General features: G+C 47.0%; 1 protein-coding gene across 3 annotated transcripts in view; it reads right to left on the bottom strand.

The window, feature by feature from the left end:
- The window catches only part of STX6 (syntaxin 6), a 503,047-nt gene that overhangs the window by 430,799 nt on the left and 54,968 nt on the right, over positions 1–17,280 (bottom strand). For all 3 annotated transcript variants that reach the window (XM_069641445.1, XM_069641444.1, XM_069641443.1), the window contains exon 3: positions 3,637–3,731. In XM_069641445.1, coding sequence (XP_069497546.1) covers positions 3,637–3,731 — 95 coding nt within the window. The remainder of the gene's footprint in view (positions 1–3,636; positions 3,732–17,280) is intronic.

Raw genomic sequence — 17,280 nt, 5'->3', positions numbered from 1 at the left:
TCTTGACAGAGCAATTCATAGGTCAAGAAGTAGAATTCCTACAAGGCCAAATGCAAGACAAAATCTCAATCTACAGACCAAAGAGAACCAAGATCTAGCAAGGACAAATCGCTTCGAACCCAATAATTATCCGAAAATGAAATATGACAGATCAGCATTTTCAAGCATCAACAAAACTCTGGCACTCCCTCTCCATGGGAATATGCAAAAGAGCGGCACATAACCTTCAAGAAAGCAGTGAAAACATGGCTATTTGTCAAAGGGAGGCCAAACATAGCTGAACATGGCACACTGGGTTTCAGTTATCTAACAATCGACCTGCATGAATGAGACTTAACCTGATGCCATGAGGATTGCACCCTTTCGCCCCAGTAACCCATACTAAAATCCTCCACACTCCTGCAAACATACCACATGCAAACCAACTACGCTATGCACAGAAGACATCTATAACGCGCCCCTGCACACTGACACCAAACAGCAGAATTCCACACATCCTCCAATAACACACAATCTCAACACCAATGCATCCTTATGCCATGGATACACAATGAGAATGATATTATATGGCATTTATAACGCCCTTGTACATAAGTGTTTCTAGGCGCCAAGGTCTTGTACGGTCTCGCAAATGCTAGTGACCATTGGAACTAGTAGAACTACACACAAAGGTAGAATGGGGGCAGAGTCCCTCTGCACTGACAACCTAGGGACTGGTCAGTGTTGCCAAAGGTAATGAGTTACCCGCCGATATGGACACAAACCCCTTGTCTTGCCTGGTCATGGATGTTCAGCAGAAGAAGGCAAACTAAGTAATTCTGCATTTAGTAAGCGAGTGGTATCCTACAAATAATTAGGTTTCTGGTTCGATACCAAACTGTTACACGATAACAAAAGACATCGAAACCAAATGCAAAATGAAACTGAACCAATTGAGAGCAATGGCATAGGGAGTAGATATGAATTCACTCCTTGTGTGACCTAGCAAAAAAGCATAGTCTTATCAGAGTATGGGGTGCGGAAGAGTTCAGTTAACCACACACACACAGCATAACACTTAATAGTTCAAGTTAGACCAAATGTAAAATAAATATTTAGCCTGGGGATGAACAATCTCTTGACCCTTAACCCATTCTGAATGACAATTTATTTTCGGCATGCGTAGTGGTAGAAATATGAAAGTGTGTGTTTTCTCTCACCCTGATTATTATAAGATAAGTGTATACCCACCTGGACCAATCGGGGACTAGACAGGAGCCCTTTCTTCAATATGGTAAGTAAGGCAGAAAGGCTATATGCATTTTCAAATGTCAGGAAAGGTTTTAAACAAAAGCAGAAAGTTTGGGGGTTGGGAGAGTCATAGATGGCTATGGAGGGAAAGCAGAAAAAAGAAAATACATTTCCCAAAAGGGAACAATTGGACACAGGCCGCAAGAAGTATTTTCTAAATTCTGCCACAACAGTATTTATTTTCGCTCCACATCAATTTTGATTTAGCATGTTCCTGCTTTCCAGTGGGTCCAAAGCTGCTGCTCTACCCTTGACCTTTCAAATGTTAAACCTACTTGAGGTTCTACATTTCTTGGCCTTGTACACTTCAAAAGTCTGCACTCAATCCCTCTCCCCCCCCCCACCCCACAGCAGCTCCAAAAGGAAAATGATTGACTTTATCTGGAGGGGAGAGAAGGCGCGGATCCCTCGGAGAACAATGATGGCCAGCACGAAACTAGGAGGACTAGGGGTGTCAGACCAACGCAAATACCAAATAGCATCACAGCTGGATCACCTTCAAGCATGGTGAATCGTCACAGGGTGCTCAAAGTGGGTAGAGATCAAACAATCCAGCCTTCCTCTCCCCCTTCGCTTCCTTCCGTGTATCCCCACCACACTACGCCGGAGTTGGCCAGGAGTGTTGACTTCTACGAAACAATCGATAAAGGCCTGGGAGTGGGCCTGCAGACATGGAGGTACCCCAGGAGACCTGAGTGCATTCTCCCCAATCTTCCTTAACCTAGCCTTCTCCCCGGGAGCCCACCCAACGAACTTCAGGAACTAGATAGCAGGAGGCCTTGAAACGCTGGGGCAGCTCTTCGAAGGGGATACCCCTCTCACCTTCGAACACTGTAAAACGATTTTCCAGCTAGCGGAGACAGATAGATTTACCTACGCTCAACTGCGGCACTGGTGCTCCCACCCCCAGACCCGAGCGGCTGCAACATGACCCCCTACCCCACTAGACCTTACAATAAATGACCTGCCAGCCCGGGGAAAGATTTCGGCCCTCTATAAACTGCTGCAAGAAGACCCCTTCCACACTAAGCCTTAAATATATGTCCCAATGGGAGGCGACCTGGGTCACGCTATAGAGGACCACACATGGGTGGACATCTGGACTAGAACGCTACAGCATCCCGCTGTATTGCTAATTGGGAAGGCGCCCACAAATTGCTTTTGCGTTGGTACTACCCCTCCCCCCTACGCCTTCAACACTTCCAGCAGGCCTTGGACCCCCATTGCTGGCGTCTCTGCGGCCACCCAGGATCCTACCTCCACATGGGTGGACCTGCCCCAAAGTCAGGGAGTTATGGATCCAATGCCTTGCCACAATAAAGGACATAACCCAAGTGGCAATACCGCTCGCGCCCGAGCAAGTCCTCCTAGGGATCCCGCTCCCAGACTCTTACCCGAGAACAGGAAGGAGGGCAATGCTAGTATCCCAAATTTTGTTGGCAGCCAAAATCACGGTGGCCTGCACCTGGAAGTCCGTGGAAGGACCCCCGATGACCCTCTGGTGGGTTAAACTTTGTGACATTCTAATAGCCAAAAAGGTCATGGCAGCAAAAGCGGGTCTGCTCCACCGATTTATAAACCTTTGGGCACCAGTGCTAGACTATGACCAGAACTACCAGCCCTGACCTATAAGCCACGCTTGATCGCGAGAGCCCTCCACTCTACTAGCGAACTTTTGCTGCCGGACTAGGCCAAATGAGGGCCGAGAACAATGCCTACCTGGGAATACCGGGGGTGGAGAATGGGATATCATGTCTTACGCATTCTGAGAGGTTATAAGCAAACGTTACTGTATATGCTCACCTGTGTGCTGAATTATAAATAAACACATTTAAAAAAAGGAGTCTGCACTCAACTTGGCCCCAGGAACCTAAAATATTTCTCACTGTGTGACCCCTGCCCCCCTTACCCCACCAAACATACCAAGCTATTGCACTTCACTTAGCCCAGTCTTCAGCATTCAGCTCTTAGTTTGTCCTCCCACACATCAACATACTGCTCCCACCATTACAACATGCATATTAATTAAACTTCAATCCTGTACTCCGTATTCAGCTCTTAGCTTAACTGAATGCACCTCTAGGTCATTTTGGCCCAGACCAAAGCACGCAGGCAGCACTCGGCACAAAGAACTTCAGCACACTTTCCTCCTCTCAGACCCTTTTCTCAGTTTGCTACTAAATCAAAGGCTTACTGCAGCACAGGTTACTGCCTTCATTTTGACAGTTTTCAGCAGCTGGAAGCAGCTCCCACTTCAGTCTTGTGAACCTTAGCTTACTACTTTCAAATTGCTCCATCTTCAGCAAGCTGCGCTCAGTATCGAGAACATCTCTATACTGCTCTTACCTTGACGGTCTGCCGGGTGCTGCCAATGAAGGCCTTCCTCTTGTTGATCTCAGACACATCCAGGTTGAACTTCCGAGGATTTGCTTCCACAATACGTGAAAGAGCAAGTTAAAGGACACAACATAAGAAAAGGGTAGAACAACAATTTCATCATCATGACAACAAATGAACGCAACTGCATCAATATTACCATCACCTTTTTCCTGCGTTATGTGCGCCATCCACAGTTATCCTTTTGGGTGACATCAACCTAGGCCTCCACGATCCCCTAGACACAGCAGGCACCACAGTAGCCAGTGCCCTTACAGACCTCGGCTTCAAACACTGTGTGGCCTCACCCATCCACTGCAAAGGCAGAACCTTGGACTGGATCACCGATCTCAACAGTCATAACCTTATCACATCCAACAACTCCTGTCCCTGGTCAGACAACCACATACTGGGCTTCTCCCTTCCTGCACGGAACCTTCCACCACTCTCCCCCCTCACACTACCTCCCACGTTAGCCCACAGCTCCTGCAAAATCTCCAAAGAGTCAATTACACCCGCCCTATCGCCACTGAGTCTGGAATGCCTTAATGCCTCAGAGCCCCAAAGCCTAGCAGACATTTATGCCAGCACCTTGATCAATGCAGTAAATCTTGTGGCCCTGCTCCTCCCCAGAAAATCCAAACCAACATGCCACCTCAACCCATGGTTCACGGATGACCTCCAAGCTTGGCGCTCACAGAAGAGACAAGCGGAAGCCACTTGGAAAAAGAACCTTAAAATCATCATAAAATAAGATTTAACAAGATTGCTAAAGTTTACAATCTAGCCATCTCGGCAGCCAAACTGGAGGTTTATAACTCCAGAATCGCCAAAGTGAGCTCCAACTCAAAAGAATTATTCAAAATACTTAGAAATACCCTGTACCTGCCCCGGACGTCATCAACAAAGATGAAACTTGGTTCACTAACATCCAGAATGCCACGAGTACCAAAACACGCACGCTAGAGCAGAAAATTGCTAACAAGCAAGCCTTAATCACCCCATCCAGCTCACTGCCCATCATTAGATCACACACCGTACCCCCATTCCACTTCAGAGATCTCAGAATTAGAAACTACCAAAATCCTCAGAAACCTCAAACTGTCCAACTGCAAAGTAGACATCTGCCCAGCAGCCATTATCAACGATTGCTCCGAGCCCATGTCCCTTTCATCACCAAATTTATCAACGCCTCATTCTCTGACAATTTGGTCCTGGCTAGCCTTCATGAATCCTGGGTCCTCCCCCTACTGAAAAAAACATCTCTGGACCCAGAGGGGCCTAATAACTACCTCTCAATCACTGCAGTTCCCTTCCTGCTCAAGATCCTGGGCAGAGCTGCATACATCCAGATCAAACACTACCTGGAATCGAACCAGATCCTAGGGGTTCGACAATCTGGCTTCCGCCCAGGTCACGGTACTGAATCAGCCCTATTGGATCTAAAAATCCAACTGGATGCATTCAGAGATGAGGATACCCCTGCCGTCCTCCTCCTACTGGATCTCTCGGCCGCTTTCGACCTGGTAGGCCATGAGACCCTTTGTCACCACTACACCACCTCTGCCAACTTCTCCCACAAGGCTACCGCTTGGATCGCATCCTTCCTAGAGGGTCGATCCATGAGAGTCTTCTCAGACACTGCGAGTTCCCAGCCTATCCCCATACTGTGTGGCGTCCCACAAGGCTCCTGCATCTCCCCTTCATTGTACAACATATTCACCAAATGCCTATTCGAGCTACCGGACATCGGCATATCCTATACCAATTTTGGCAATGACACCCAAATACTCCTTTCCCTGTCTGGCTCTTACAGCAAAGACTCCCTCAGGCTCAACAAAGTGTACGCTACCATCCAAACCTGGATGGCTACAAACATCTTATGCCTGAATGACGACAAGACGGAGATCTTGTTGGTAGGCTCTCCCTCCATGTTGCAGAAGCTCAGCCCCAGTACACCGCTTTCAGAATAGATGGAATCCGGATCCCAGTATCAACGTTAGTAAAAACACTGTGCGTCAACCTGGATGCCACTATCGCTCAAACAAGGGAGTGCAGTGTCCTCCTCGGCAGCTGACACAGCTAAACGTGTCAATCCAGCGAGACAATTCCTGTCGCCTGAGAGCTGCCCAACCATTGCAAGAGCAATCACAGGAGCAAGACTGGATTATTGTAATGTCCTCTTTGCTGGGACCTCCAACCGGAACATAAATAAGCTACAGATTATTCAAATAACTCTGAGCTGCTCTAAATATTCCCAAAAGAGACCATATGTCAGCAGCCAGAAAAATGGTGCACTGGCTCCCCATTAGGGAAAGGATCATCTTCAAAACGTTGTCAATTACCTACAGATGCTTGAGCAACACTACCCCACAATATCTGACGAAGAAAATCGAACAATCAAAATCCAGCAGACCATTGGGGTCCCTCCACGTAAATCATCACGTCCTCCCCAAAGTGAAAAGAGCCAAAGGAGGTGGAGTGAGCTTCCCATCGGTGGCCGCAAACCAATGGAACGCCCAAAGCAGAAGACTCCTATTGGGCCTTCCGCAAAGCCTTGAACACCTGGCTATTTGCCTAGCGGTCCTTCTAGGACAAAACCATTGACTACCGCTCCAAGCTGTACTGTTACCACGCTGGTGTCTCATGAGCGGTATGACACTCCTCTTTGGAAGCTGTTTGTATCATGTAACTTGTTCGCAACAGCGCCCTGATGCCCTAGGGTTTAGGCACTTTACAAATGAAAAAATAAATCACTGGTTCTCTTAATGTGGCATCAATACAAAGCATACAACAAGAGATGGTATACAATGAATGAATCAAAGGAGCACTATGGGTAAAAGCTAAGTCTGACAGAAGCTATTGTCACAGATGGCCTGAAGAACACATCTCTCAAAGAAGGTTCAAGGGTTTTTATTATCAGTTTAAAGGGGGTCCACCCTCCCCACTCTCTCTCGACTCTTCATTCCACCACTCAATCCAAGTCTTCCCTACTCCCCAGGGTGGTCACTAGAGATAAGTAACCCCTACTATCTCAAATTAACTGGCGAGTGGTGAGGGACAAAAAGGCAAGTCTTTTCTATCTGGACTCCCTCTGGGACCTCCAGGTGAATTGTAATGGTCTTTGAATCAAGAATTGGTGCCTTGCAAAAGGCCAGCTATAACTTGCTCTTCTCCTTCACCCACCCTCATCGCCCTGGTGTTCCTTCCTTCCCCATCTAGTCTCCCAATTCTCTTCCTCCCACACGCCATTTCCTCTCCATCCAAGGTTATTGTCTCACCTCTACTCCTTACTCCTAACCTATCCCCAACACCTAGGTCCGCAAACCTTCCACTCCCCACCCTACCTGAAACTTGTTGATCTGCTCCTCACTGTTTCCTCCCATGGTTGCTTGTAGATCCCTTTCTGTCAATTGCCTGTCCAGCCCAGCTTGCTCCATGCTTCCTTTTTCTGTGCTTCCCTCACTGTGTTCTTCCCTCTATGATTGTAAAGCTCTCCGTTGCTTCCCGAAGCTAGGCCCTCGCTCAATAAATATAATAATTATAACCTCTAGTCCCTCATCACTTCCATATATCCCTCCTTCCCTTTCAATCACCCTACTTTTGCTCTCCCAGTCCCTTTGCTCATAGAGCCACTCTACAACTTTCCCATTAAGTCTCACTCACTCTCCTTACTGGCCACACAAACATGCTCTCTCACCACAGCAAAGTATGCCCTGCTGTGAATTTCTGGCATACAATGCAATTCACAATAAACTTTGCCACATGTTCCAATAGACTTGGTGTGAACCAGCCTTCTGTAATCGTTGCAGCGAGACTCTCTGGTGGTGTGTGCAGGGTAGTAAAGCTGCTCCAGCACCACCTTCAATAGTGCTAGAGGCATAACCGACTTTTCAGTACTGTCTGGTCTCCATAAAGTCTCAGTGGGGGATAAAGAACACCCCCATTTTTTCCATAGGCCCTTCCATCATTACCATGCACCATCCTGACAATTGTTTAACACTTTTTACCTCAAAATCAGAAATGTTTGGGAAATATGCTGCCCTTCTTGCTTCTACGTCTGTGACTTTGTTACCGCGAGAAATCAAATCTGCCCTTTTAGCACGGGCTGCACATTTCACGATTGAAATAGCTAATGGAAGCTTCAATACTTTAATAAGCGTGCCCAATAGCGGTGCATGTTGCACAGGTGAGCTGTTTGCGCGGATGAAATCCCTTCTTTTCCAACGTGACAATCCTGTGTGTACGTTTGACGTCACATAGGCAGAGTCAGAGTACACTGTCACTTCATCATCTTTGTATCTCTGGAGTGCGGCAATAAGCGCCACTAATTCTGCAGCCTTTGCTGAACAATGCAAAGGCAGTCTTGCACTGGTCACTACCTTGAATTCACCATTCCTTTTTTAACTACACTGCTGCCATCGCAGGATGCCTTTTGCAAGTTGCATGATACATTTTTGAAGAACCATCAATAAAGAGAACCCCCGCCCCCTCGAAGGACATTTACTCCAACATGGGGAATATCATCATAGAACTCACTATACGTGGTGCAAGCATGTAATTAATTCCCTTTCCCTACTAATTCCGCTAGAAATGCCGCTGGATTCACTATTCTACATCAAACAATTTTGATCACTGGATTCGAACTAATTGCCACAATTTCCTGATGCTCTTTGTGTAGTTAATGTGCTTTTGGGTTTCTCTAGAACAGCAAATAAGGGGTGCTGGACAAAGTTGAGCACCCCATTGTAATACTTGCAGCTTTTTCAATAGAAAAAGCGGCAACAGCTAAAGCTTGTTCGCAAGGATAATGTCCTTTCATTACAGAGTCCAAAATCCCACTATAATAAGCTAATGGTTTGTGCCCATGTCCTAAAGTAAGCCGATTTCTGTGCGAGAACTGCTGTCATTACCTCTCCATTTGAGAGTGAAACAAATCAAATTTGTAATTATAATCTGGAATTCCCAAAACAGAGGCTGTGCAAATTTCTCTTTTTAATTCCTCAAACCCCTCCTCTGTCCATATTATTTTATTCTTGCTCACCTGTGCTTCCTCGAGTCCTTTTAAAAGCGGTTGAACGTAGGTACTGTAATCAAAAACTTAGGCCATACCAGAATTACATAGGTCTAAGAATTGTTTCAGCTCCCTTACTGTCTCTGGTTCAGGAGTGTTTTGAATTGCCTTTGGTCTCAGGTGTCATTTTTCTCCCGTCTTGGATTAACTGTCCTATTTATAAGACCTCTTCCTGACAAAATTGTAATTTCTCTTGGTCTACCTTGTATCCGTTCTTCGCTACTATGGCCATGAGTCGAGCTGAGTCTTCTCTGCATCTTTCTTCTGTCTCGCTGCACACTAATGTCATCTATGTACTGAATTATTGCACATAGGGCATACTTTAAGAATAGTGAGAGGGTCAATCCAAAGGCCTAATGGTCCTTTTCAGCATCTACATATAGATTATATGGATATGTTCCAAGTATGCAAAGGATACAGGTACACGTTAGTGGTAGTTTGTCCCTTTTCCGGATGAATCGAGGCAGGTCCATGCACACGCCTCGACGCTACATGCGCTGTCAAGTTCCTCGTGCGTGAAGTGTTCCCTAGATGGGGCGTGTGCGAAGTCCTGCGGTCTGACAATGGCCCACATTTTATTGTAAATGAGTTATTAGAACAGACAGTGCTTTTATTATTAGGTATACAACATAGGTTTTCATCTGCTTATCACCCACAGACCAATGGCATCTGTGAGAGATTAAACCGACTTCTCAAAGAAAGGATACCCAAATTGAAGAGGACACTGAAAAAAGGAGTGGATGCATGGCCTGCCCCTTGCTTGGTTTGTACTAAGAAATCATCCTGGTTCAGATCACCACCTGACTCCACATGAGTTGGTGACTGGATGTCGCATGAGAGTGACCCTTGCTCCTCCCACTAGAACAGAAACGGGTGCCCACAGTGTAGCAAGGGATTTAGGTGATGAGATGCATGATGATTTGACGAATATGACCGCAAGGGTTTCTTTTATTATCCAACCGATCAACCAGCGGAGGGAAGAGACGACGAAGATTGAGGAAGACAGCTAGACCAGTGATCCCAGGAAATTGTTAAAACAGCCTAGCTTTTACCCAGGGGACCAGGTGCTAGCGCAAAGCTTTGTGCTCACTTGGAATAAACCCCGTTTTGAAGGACCGCACCTAGTTCAGTAGGTCACACCCACAGCTGTCAAATAAAAAAACAGGCTTCATCTGAATGACGTTAAGCTCTACCAAAGGAGAGACTCCTACCCCTCCGGCAACCAGTGAAGCAAGAGAAGAGGTTCCCTGGATGACAACAAGATAGGCTACCAAAGGCAAAACTAAAGACTTATCAGAATAAAGAATAAAGGGAAGTGAACATTGCAGCAATTACAGAAACAATTTTAGTTAAGGAAAAGGAACAATGTGCAAGAAACAACACAATAACGTATATATAATTTCATGTTGCCTATAACGAACATTGCATACATTTATTTTTACATGCTCTTTTCACCTATATTCTCCAGGTTACCCAGTCTTGGTAAGACAAAATGTAGATGCAGTTACATTTTTGTATTTTTGGGGAATCCTAATAAACGGTTGAAAAGTTATGAGGAGCTTTTGTGGGAGACCATCATATATGCCTCAGCACCTTGTGTTCATTTGTAGTTCACAGTGTCGCATGGATATGGAAATAAACCGGAAAACAGATTCCTCTACTCCGCCAAGCAAAAGTCAAAACCACATTTTCCATATATTCAAATGCGCCACAAAAAAGTAAGTTAATACCAGGAAGGATTTCTGTTCGTAATTGCTTTAGTCTTTTTTCTTTTCTCTTTCAATTTTTTATTTTTTTATTGCCCTTTTCGATGACACGTGTTTCGGCATCTTTGCGCCTTTTTTAAATCTGGGCTATTATTTAGAGCTCAAATCATATTCAAACTTCTGGCCAATTAAAGTGATGTTACATTGCACATGTTATTCAACATAAAGAAACATAATAGAGTGGTGACCACAACAGATTGAGTGAGAGAGGTGTATGTTACATTATAATATCACAGTACACAATTGTGACAGACCCATGGCATGGGTTAAATCACATAAGTACCCGGCAAGGGCGCTATCAGAATGATAGAGCCATTTTGATTGGCCCTCGCCGAGTCCTTACCAGGCCGGGAATCCCTCCGTCGGGATTCCACGGCCTTGGTCATGGCGGGGGGCGTGGCAGCCCCTCAGCCAATGAGGAGGCTCGAAGCAGGGCCATCCCTGCTCCGAGCCTCCCCAAGACTGAGCGGCTACCTTTGCCCCCTGCTGGGAACAGAGGTAAGGCTTTTTTTTTTTCCTTCACTCCCTCCTCCCACATCCCTGCCCTTCCCACCCCACTTACCTTCTATGCCTTGGTCCCCGGCGGGGGACGATGGAACCCTCCAGCCGTGTAAAGACTGAGCGTGGCCATCTCCGCCTCGAGGCTCCACACGGCTGGAGACTTCCATCGTCCCCCGCCGGGGGCACAGGTACGTTTTTATTTCCCATTTTTTTCCCCCCTTTTCCCCTACCTTCCGCCCTCCTAGCCCCACTTACCTTCTTTTTTTTCGGGAACGGACGCGCTGGAAACGCTTCTGTTTCCAGCGCATCCGCTCCCGATGGCCGCCATGGAAAGGGAAAACGGACTCCGTTTTCCCTTTCCATGGCGCCCATTTTCTTTGACGTCTTTTTTTTTTCCCCCCGAAACGGAGCAGCGTTTCGGGAAAAAAATAAAGCTTTTAGTGCCCCGGTCACGCAGTTTTTGCGGGCCGGGGTACTAATAGCTATATGCCTCTCTCGGCAGGGGCATTACCGACTCTGGTAATGCCCCGGGGCCTTCGTTAAGGCCCTCGCTTCGCTCTGGGCCTGTAACTATGGGCCCTGGGGCATTACCTGGGTCGGTAATGCCCCCGCCGCTAGGAGCATATTGCTTAATTACGTAATTCATGTGCTAATTAGCAATGTCATTCCTATTTTACACTGGTGTTCAATGAATCGGTACATTGCCTTGTTGCGGCACATTTTTCTTGATATTCACAACACTCATTTACTCTGTATATCTTATTACAGGCAACCTTATTTAGAGTATATAAAGTCCCCGTATGTCTTGCAGAACTAGATCTTACCTCGAGTGGGTTCCTTGCCATCCGATTCGATACCTTGTGCGAACGCGAGCGAGCGTCTTCACCATATTGTGGAAATGTTTGCCGTGCGTTCCCATGACAACGTGCAGCGGTCCTACCTCAGTGCCTACTAGATCCGCCATGTTTTGGGCTTACCTATGTGTTTCTTTATTCATTGTGTGTTAAATAAGAAATAGGTTAACATTAGTGCGGTTTCTTTTGTATTCATTTCTAATTTGTTCCCTTGCTGATTAGGAACCCAAATGTAGTTCTTATTACTTCATTATTCTTAGTTTGAAATAAATTGTAAAAAATAAATAATTGGAAAATAAAATTCTTTTGTTCTTTTTTTTCTTTTTTTGTTATGTATAACGTCACATTAGTCAAAGTAGATGACAGTGAATGGAGTATTGTGCATACGAGATTTTATAAAGTCGGATTCATCACAACGTACTGTGCTAATAATGTTAAAATTACGCAAAACTTTGAAAAGAAACTGGCATTTGCTAAAACTAGATCAGCACATCAAAGACTTCATTGACGATTCTCCAACTTTAACTTTTAGATGGGCCAGAACTCTGAAAACAACTTTAAGCCCATCTTTTTTGAAAGAAATCAAACCAGTCCAAGATATGTACAGGACAGCACGAAAATCTTCAAAGACTCATATGGAATACAGTTCAAAATTACGGACATTAACTGCAAATATAAATTCGTAATTTATGGGGGGGCGTGGCCAGCGCGCATGTAGTGAAGCTGGCTTTCCAAGGAGTTCCTGCCCACGATCCTGAAACATAATTAATTGCGGCAAAATATTAAGGCTCTGAAATATTAAGGAGCTGAAATTCGACCGAGCCACAGAAGAACCTTTTCGACACACTCGACCAAACTGGTGAAGAAAATCGTCGCTGGCAAAAAATGAAGCGTTTTAAAAATCCCCCCTGCGGCATCCAACATGGCGGCCACACCAAGCGGCCCGTAGAGGAGAGACCCACTAGGCGTTGCGGGACTGAAGCAAGTACTACAGACCTCCGCGGACTGTCACAGCAACTTGCCTCAAACGAGGAAGGCACCCCCATCGGGCTTCCACTGATTCGTCCCGTGGCGAGAGAAAGGGAGGACTCACGCGGCGATCTGGAGCAGAAGAAGGCAGTAGGAACCGGGGGCTCTGGACGAAGCAGCCGCGCAACGCACATCGAGCCACTGACCGCCGTCCCCGCCAGCCCTTCCAGAGGGGACATCGGCTCCCTAAAGCAACTCACCAGGGTACGATTGTGGGACCACGCTTGAAACCCGCAAGCCCCGCTGGGATCCGCTCACGGAAGGTGTTCCCTAGCGCATGATACGCATGGGATCAACCTGGGGACTGCAGAGGCAGATCCACACACGTGGGCTGCTCTGAGCGGCCAAGAATACACGCGGAGGTCGGGACGGCGACCACGGAGCACACGCACCTAAGAACACGAACCAGACAACACCAGCGGGACCACCCGACCCAAAACAAAGTAAGTGGCTACCCCTTACATAAGAGCTCACTGTCCCACTTCAACATCCATTGGACAGGGGCAGCTACCCACCTCACATAGCCCATGGGCAGGGAACTGGGCATTGCGCAATAGTCGGCGCCATGAATAAGCTTGGGTGCAGCTAAAGATTACAACACAGCTCTGCCTAACCACCACACACAGTCAGTTGAGGACAAGACGGATCAGAGTGTGATCCAATCTCAGTCGCAGAGACCCCCAGTAGCGGGCTCCCCACAACAAACTAAGGCCGCTGACCGCAAATAGTTGAAGCCAGCATCACGCTACACGAAAACTGGAACCCTTGTGTGGTACAATGTCTCCTCCCAAAAACAGGTCGAGAACTGTAACGATGGATTCGTTCACTACAGCCCGGCCAAAGCAACAGACACCACAGGAAGAGAACAACAAGGCCAAGTCACCAACCCCGGCGGTGGACCCTCGGGACTCTCAGATCCTTCAGGCGATAGCAGCACTGAGAACATCTGTTGAAGATATGAGAGGAGAAATAAAATCAGAAACTAATAAGGCAAGATGCCCGGAACCTGACCGAAAGAGTCACTAATACGGAAGCCACCCTACAGGAAACTACAGAGACCACACAGGAGCTAAAGGCGAAAGTCAAAGAGCTAGAAACAACAGTTGCCCGATTAGAAGCACGCTCCGATGATGCGGAAGGCCGGGCCCGACGAAATAATGTCCGAATTCTGGGAATTCCGGAAGGCATGGAGGGCTCAGACCCCACGGAGTTCATAGAAACACTGCTGTTACAGGAAATTGGCACAGGCAATCTCACCCAAGGGTTCTCCACGGAGCGAGCCCATAGATCCCTCCAAAAGCGACCACCCCCCGGATCTTACCCAAGACCAATGATTGCAAAAATACTGAACTTCAAGGACCGTGAGACAATACTGAGATTCTCGAGAGAGGGGGGGTGAGATCAAAAGAAACGATGCGTCAATAGTCATGTACCCCGACTACACTCCCGTGGTGCAGCAAGCGAGAAACTCTTTCATACCTGTAAAAGCCAGACTGCGGAAACTTAATCTTAAATATATGCTGCTGCACCCAGCGAGACTCAAAATACTCTACAAGGGAAAGGCCATTTTCCTAGAGACCCCGGTTGCAGCAAACCTATGGCTAGAAAACAATAACCTCGCGGAAGACACTAAGGAATTGGCGAAAAGCAGCAAAAGATTATTCTATGAGAAGAAACCACAAGAGCAGCTAAATATTGCTGACACATTCAATGCCGCATCAAGGAAATGTCACAATTGGGCAGGAAACCGGAAGCCCAATCACAGGACTGCTGATGACCCCCCCCCCAACCGAAATGGTGTAGGCAAAACACCTACACACCGCCCGAACCGAAAGACCCGGAGAGGACTGGAAGGCTCGGGAGCCCCCGAGAATTGTGAGTTTGAAACGACTGCTGGGGGCAGTTTCTTGTTTTTTCTGGTTAATCCATTCCACGGAATGGTAGTTAAAAAAGTTAGTAAGTCTCCATACTGTAAAATGCAACCGGAGAGCGGGTGGGCTGGAGCGGTGGTCGGGATGGGTTGGAATCCACGAGCTAGGGATAACCTTGGGACCCTAGTCGCGACCACAAAACACTTCTGGGAGAAGCAAGTGCCTCCTAAATCTCTCCAGTAACCAGGATGGCCATGCACATTAAGGTATTAAATTGGAATGTGAGGGGCCTGGGCACCTCCGCAGGAATAGGATTAAATCCTACTTATGCAGTAAAAAAGTGGACATTGCCCTATTGCAGGAGACACACTGCACCATAGAGGCAAACGCAAAACTGAAGGAACACTGGGGGGGGGGGGGGACAGGGCTTCGGAGCACCCTACTCTAAATATGCCAGAGGGGTTTACACCTGGATCAACCCCCAAGTACCATTCCACCTAAATAAAATGGAAAAGGACCCAGAGGGCAGATACCTAATAATATGGGGCACTTTCGAACAAAGAGAGATTTGCATAGTGAATTCATATTTCCCCAACAACAATATCCCTGCCCACCTGAAAGCACTGGGTGCCAAGATGGTGCAGTTCAGAGATGGCTTTTTTCTGTGGAGTGGCGATTTCAACTGCGTCCACGACTCAGAGTTGTACAGATCCCGGCCTTCAGTGAATGGCCCCTCCACGTCTCTAGCCACCCTGATGAAGGAACTAGACCTGACAGATGTATGGCGGGAACTTCACCCAGACGAGAGAGCCTACTCGTACTACTCGTCCCCCCATAAACTCCATACGAGGCTAGATTATTTCTTCATAAGTAAGGAACATTTGCCTCAAATAGGGGACACGCAATATTTAGGGAGGACTATCTCCGACCATTCCCCACTTCTGTTAGACTGGCATCATAACAGTCCCAGACCACCCATTCCCATGTGGAGGATGCCTGCTGAGGCCCTGAAAGACCCGGCCTTTAGGGAGGAACTGCTAGAATCCATAGAGAATTATATAACAGAAAATTCTGGTAGCGTCGAACACATTAGCACGATATGGGATGCCTTGAAAGTAGTTACGCGAGGTGAAGTTATTGCGAAAGCAGGGGGTATCAGGAAAATGCTAAGAGCTGAACTTGACCAGAAAGAACGTGCAATCCAAAAGCTAGAAGCCACCTCAGTAGACATCCCAAAGAGGGAGGACGACCTTAGAACTCTCAGAGAGGACTGCTCTGGTGCGTGGAACAGACTAGCCAAATTTGATTTTAGCGCCAGAACAGACAGAACACACGCAGAAGCCGATAAACCTGGCCGGTTATTGGCCTGGCTTTGTAAACGAGAACACCCCAAACACATAACCACAATATTACGGGATGAACACGGCACAGAGCACAGAACCCAGCAGAGCATCAACAACACCTTTAAACACTACTATGCACAACTATACTCCCATACAGACAAAATGCCCCAGGAACAAATCACAGACACACTAGAAGAAATAGGTCTACCCAAACTATCGCCAGCACAATCTGACACTTTGGACTCTGACATCACACTGGAAGACATAACTGAAGCTATTCGATCCCTGGCCACATGTAAGACCCCGGGTAGTGACAGGCTCCCACCCCTCCCCGTCCCCCGAGTTCTACAAAGCATTTGAACCCTCCCCGACGCCCCTACTACACCAAGTTTTCTCAGAAACATATGAAAGAGGTATCCTACCAGATAGCATGAGAGAAACCCTAGTGATACCGATGCTCAAGGCCGATAAGCCTCCCGACAAATGCGACTCCTATCGCCCGCTTGCAATGCTTAACTAGGATGTTAAAATACTGACGACAATCCTAGCTAAGCGACTATCCAAAGTGATAGGAGATATAATACATACGGACCAGAATGGCTTTATACCCGACCGGAACACGTCCCTAAATTTGCGCAGGCTTCAACATATCATAGCCCAAACCAGCACATGTGACGAACAGCTTGCATTACTGTCCTTAGACGCCATTAAGGCTTTCGGCTCTATATACTGGGAATGGCTGATAGCAGTTTTGGAGGGATTTGGAATCGGCCAGGGATTCATCAGATGGGTCAAGATTCTTTACAATAAACCAAGGGCTAGGTTGAAACCTGGGAAGTATGTGTCAGAGGCATGGGACATTCAGAGGGATACTAGGCAGGGCTGCCCACTTTCTCCTATGCTCTACGTTCTAGGGCTGGAACCCATAGCAATCTATTTTAGGCAGCAGTTCTTTGATGCAGGGATCAGATTAGAAGGAAGTGATGATCATCTCACTATATACAGATGCCGTTCTAATATATGTTAACAACCCCCATCTTAATGTGCCAACAATACTGGAAGTCCTCGACAACTATGCCAAAGTCTCCGGCATTAAATTTAGCAAATCTAAATCCTGCTTGTTCCCTCTGGCAGGACTGAAAAACAAAGGCACCGAAGAACTCCCCCAGGTGGGCG

The sequence above is a fragment of the Ambystoma mexicanum genome, chromosome 1q, assembly GCF_040938575.1.
Source record: "Ambystoma mexicanum isolate Mex_15411 chromosome 1q, UKY_AmexF1_1, whole genome shotgun sequence".
Taxonomy (NCBI): domain Eukaryota; kingdom Metazoa; phylum Chordata; class Amphibia; order Caudata; family Ambystomatidae; genus Ambystoma; species Ambystoma mexicanum.
The sequence above is the reverse complement of the archived record's forward strand: the minus strand, read 5'-3'. Positions and strand labels throughout refer to the sequence as shown.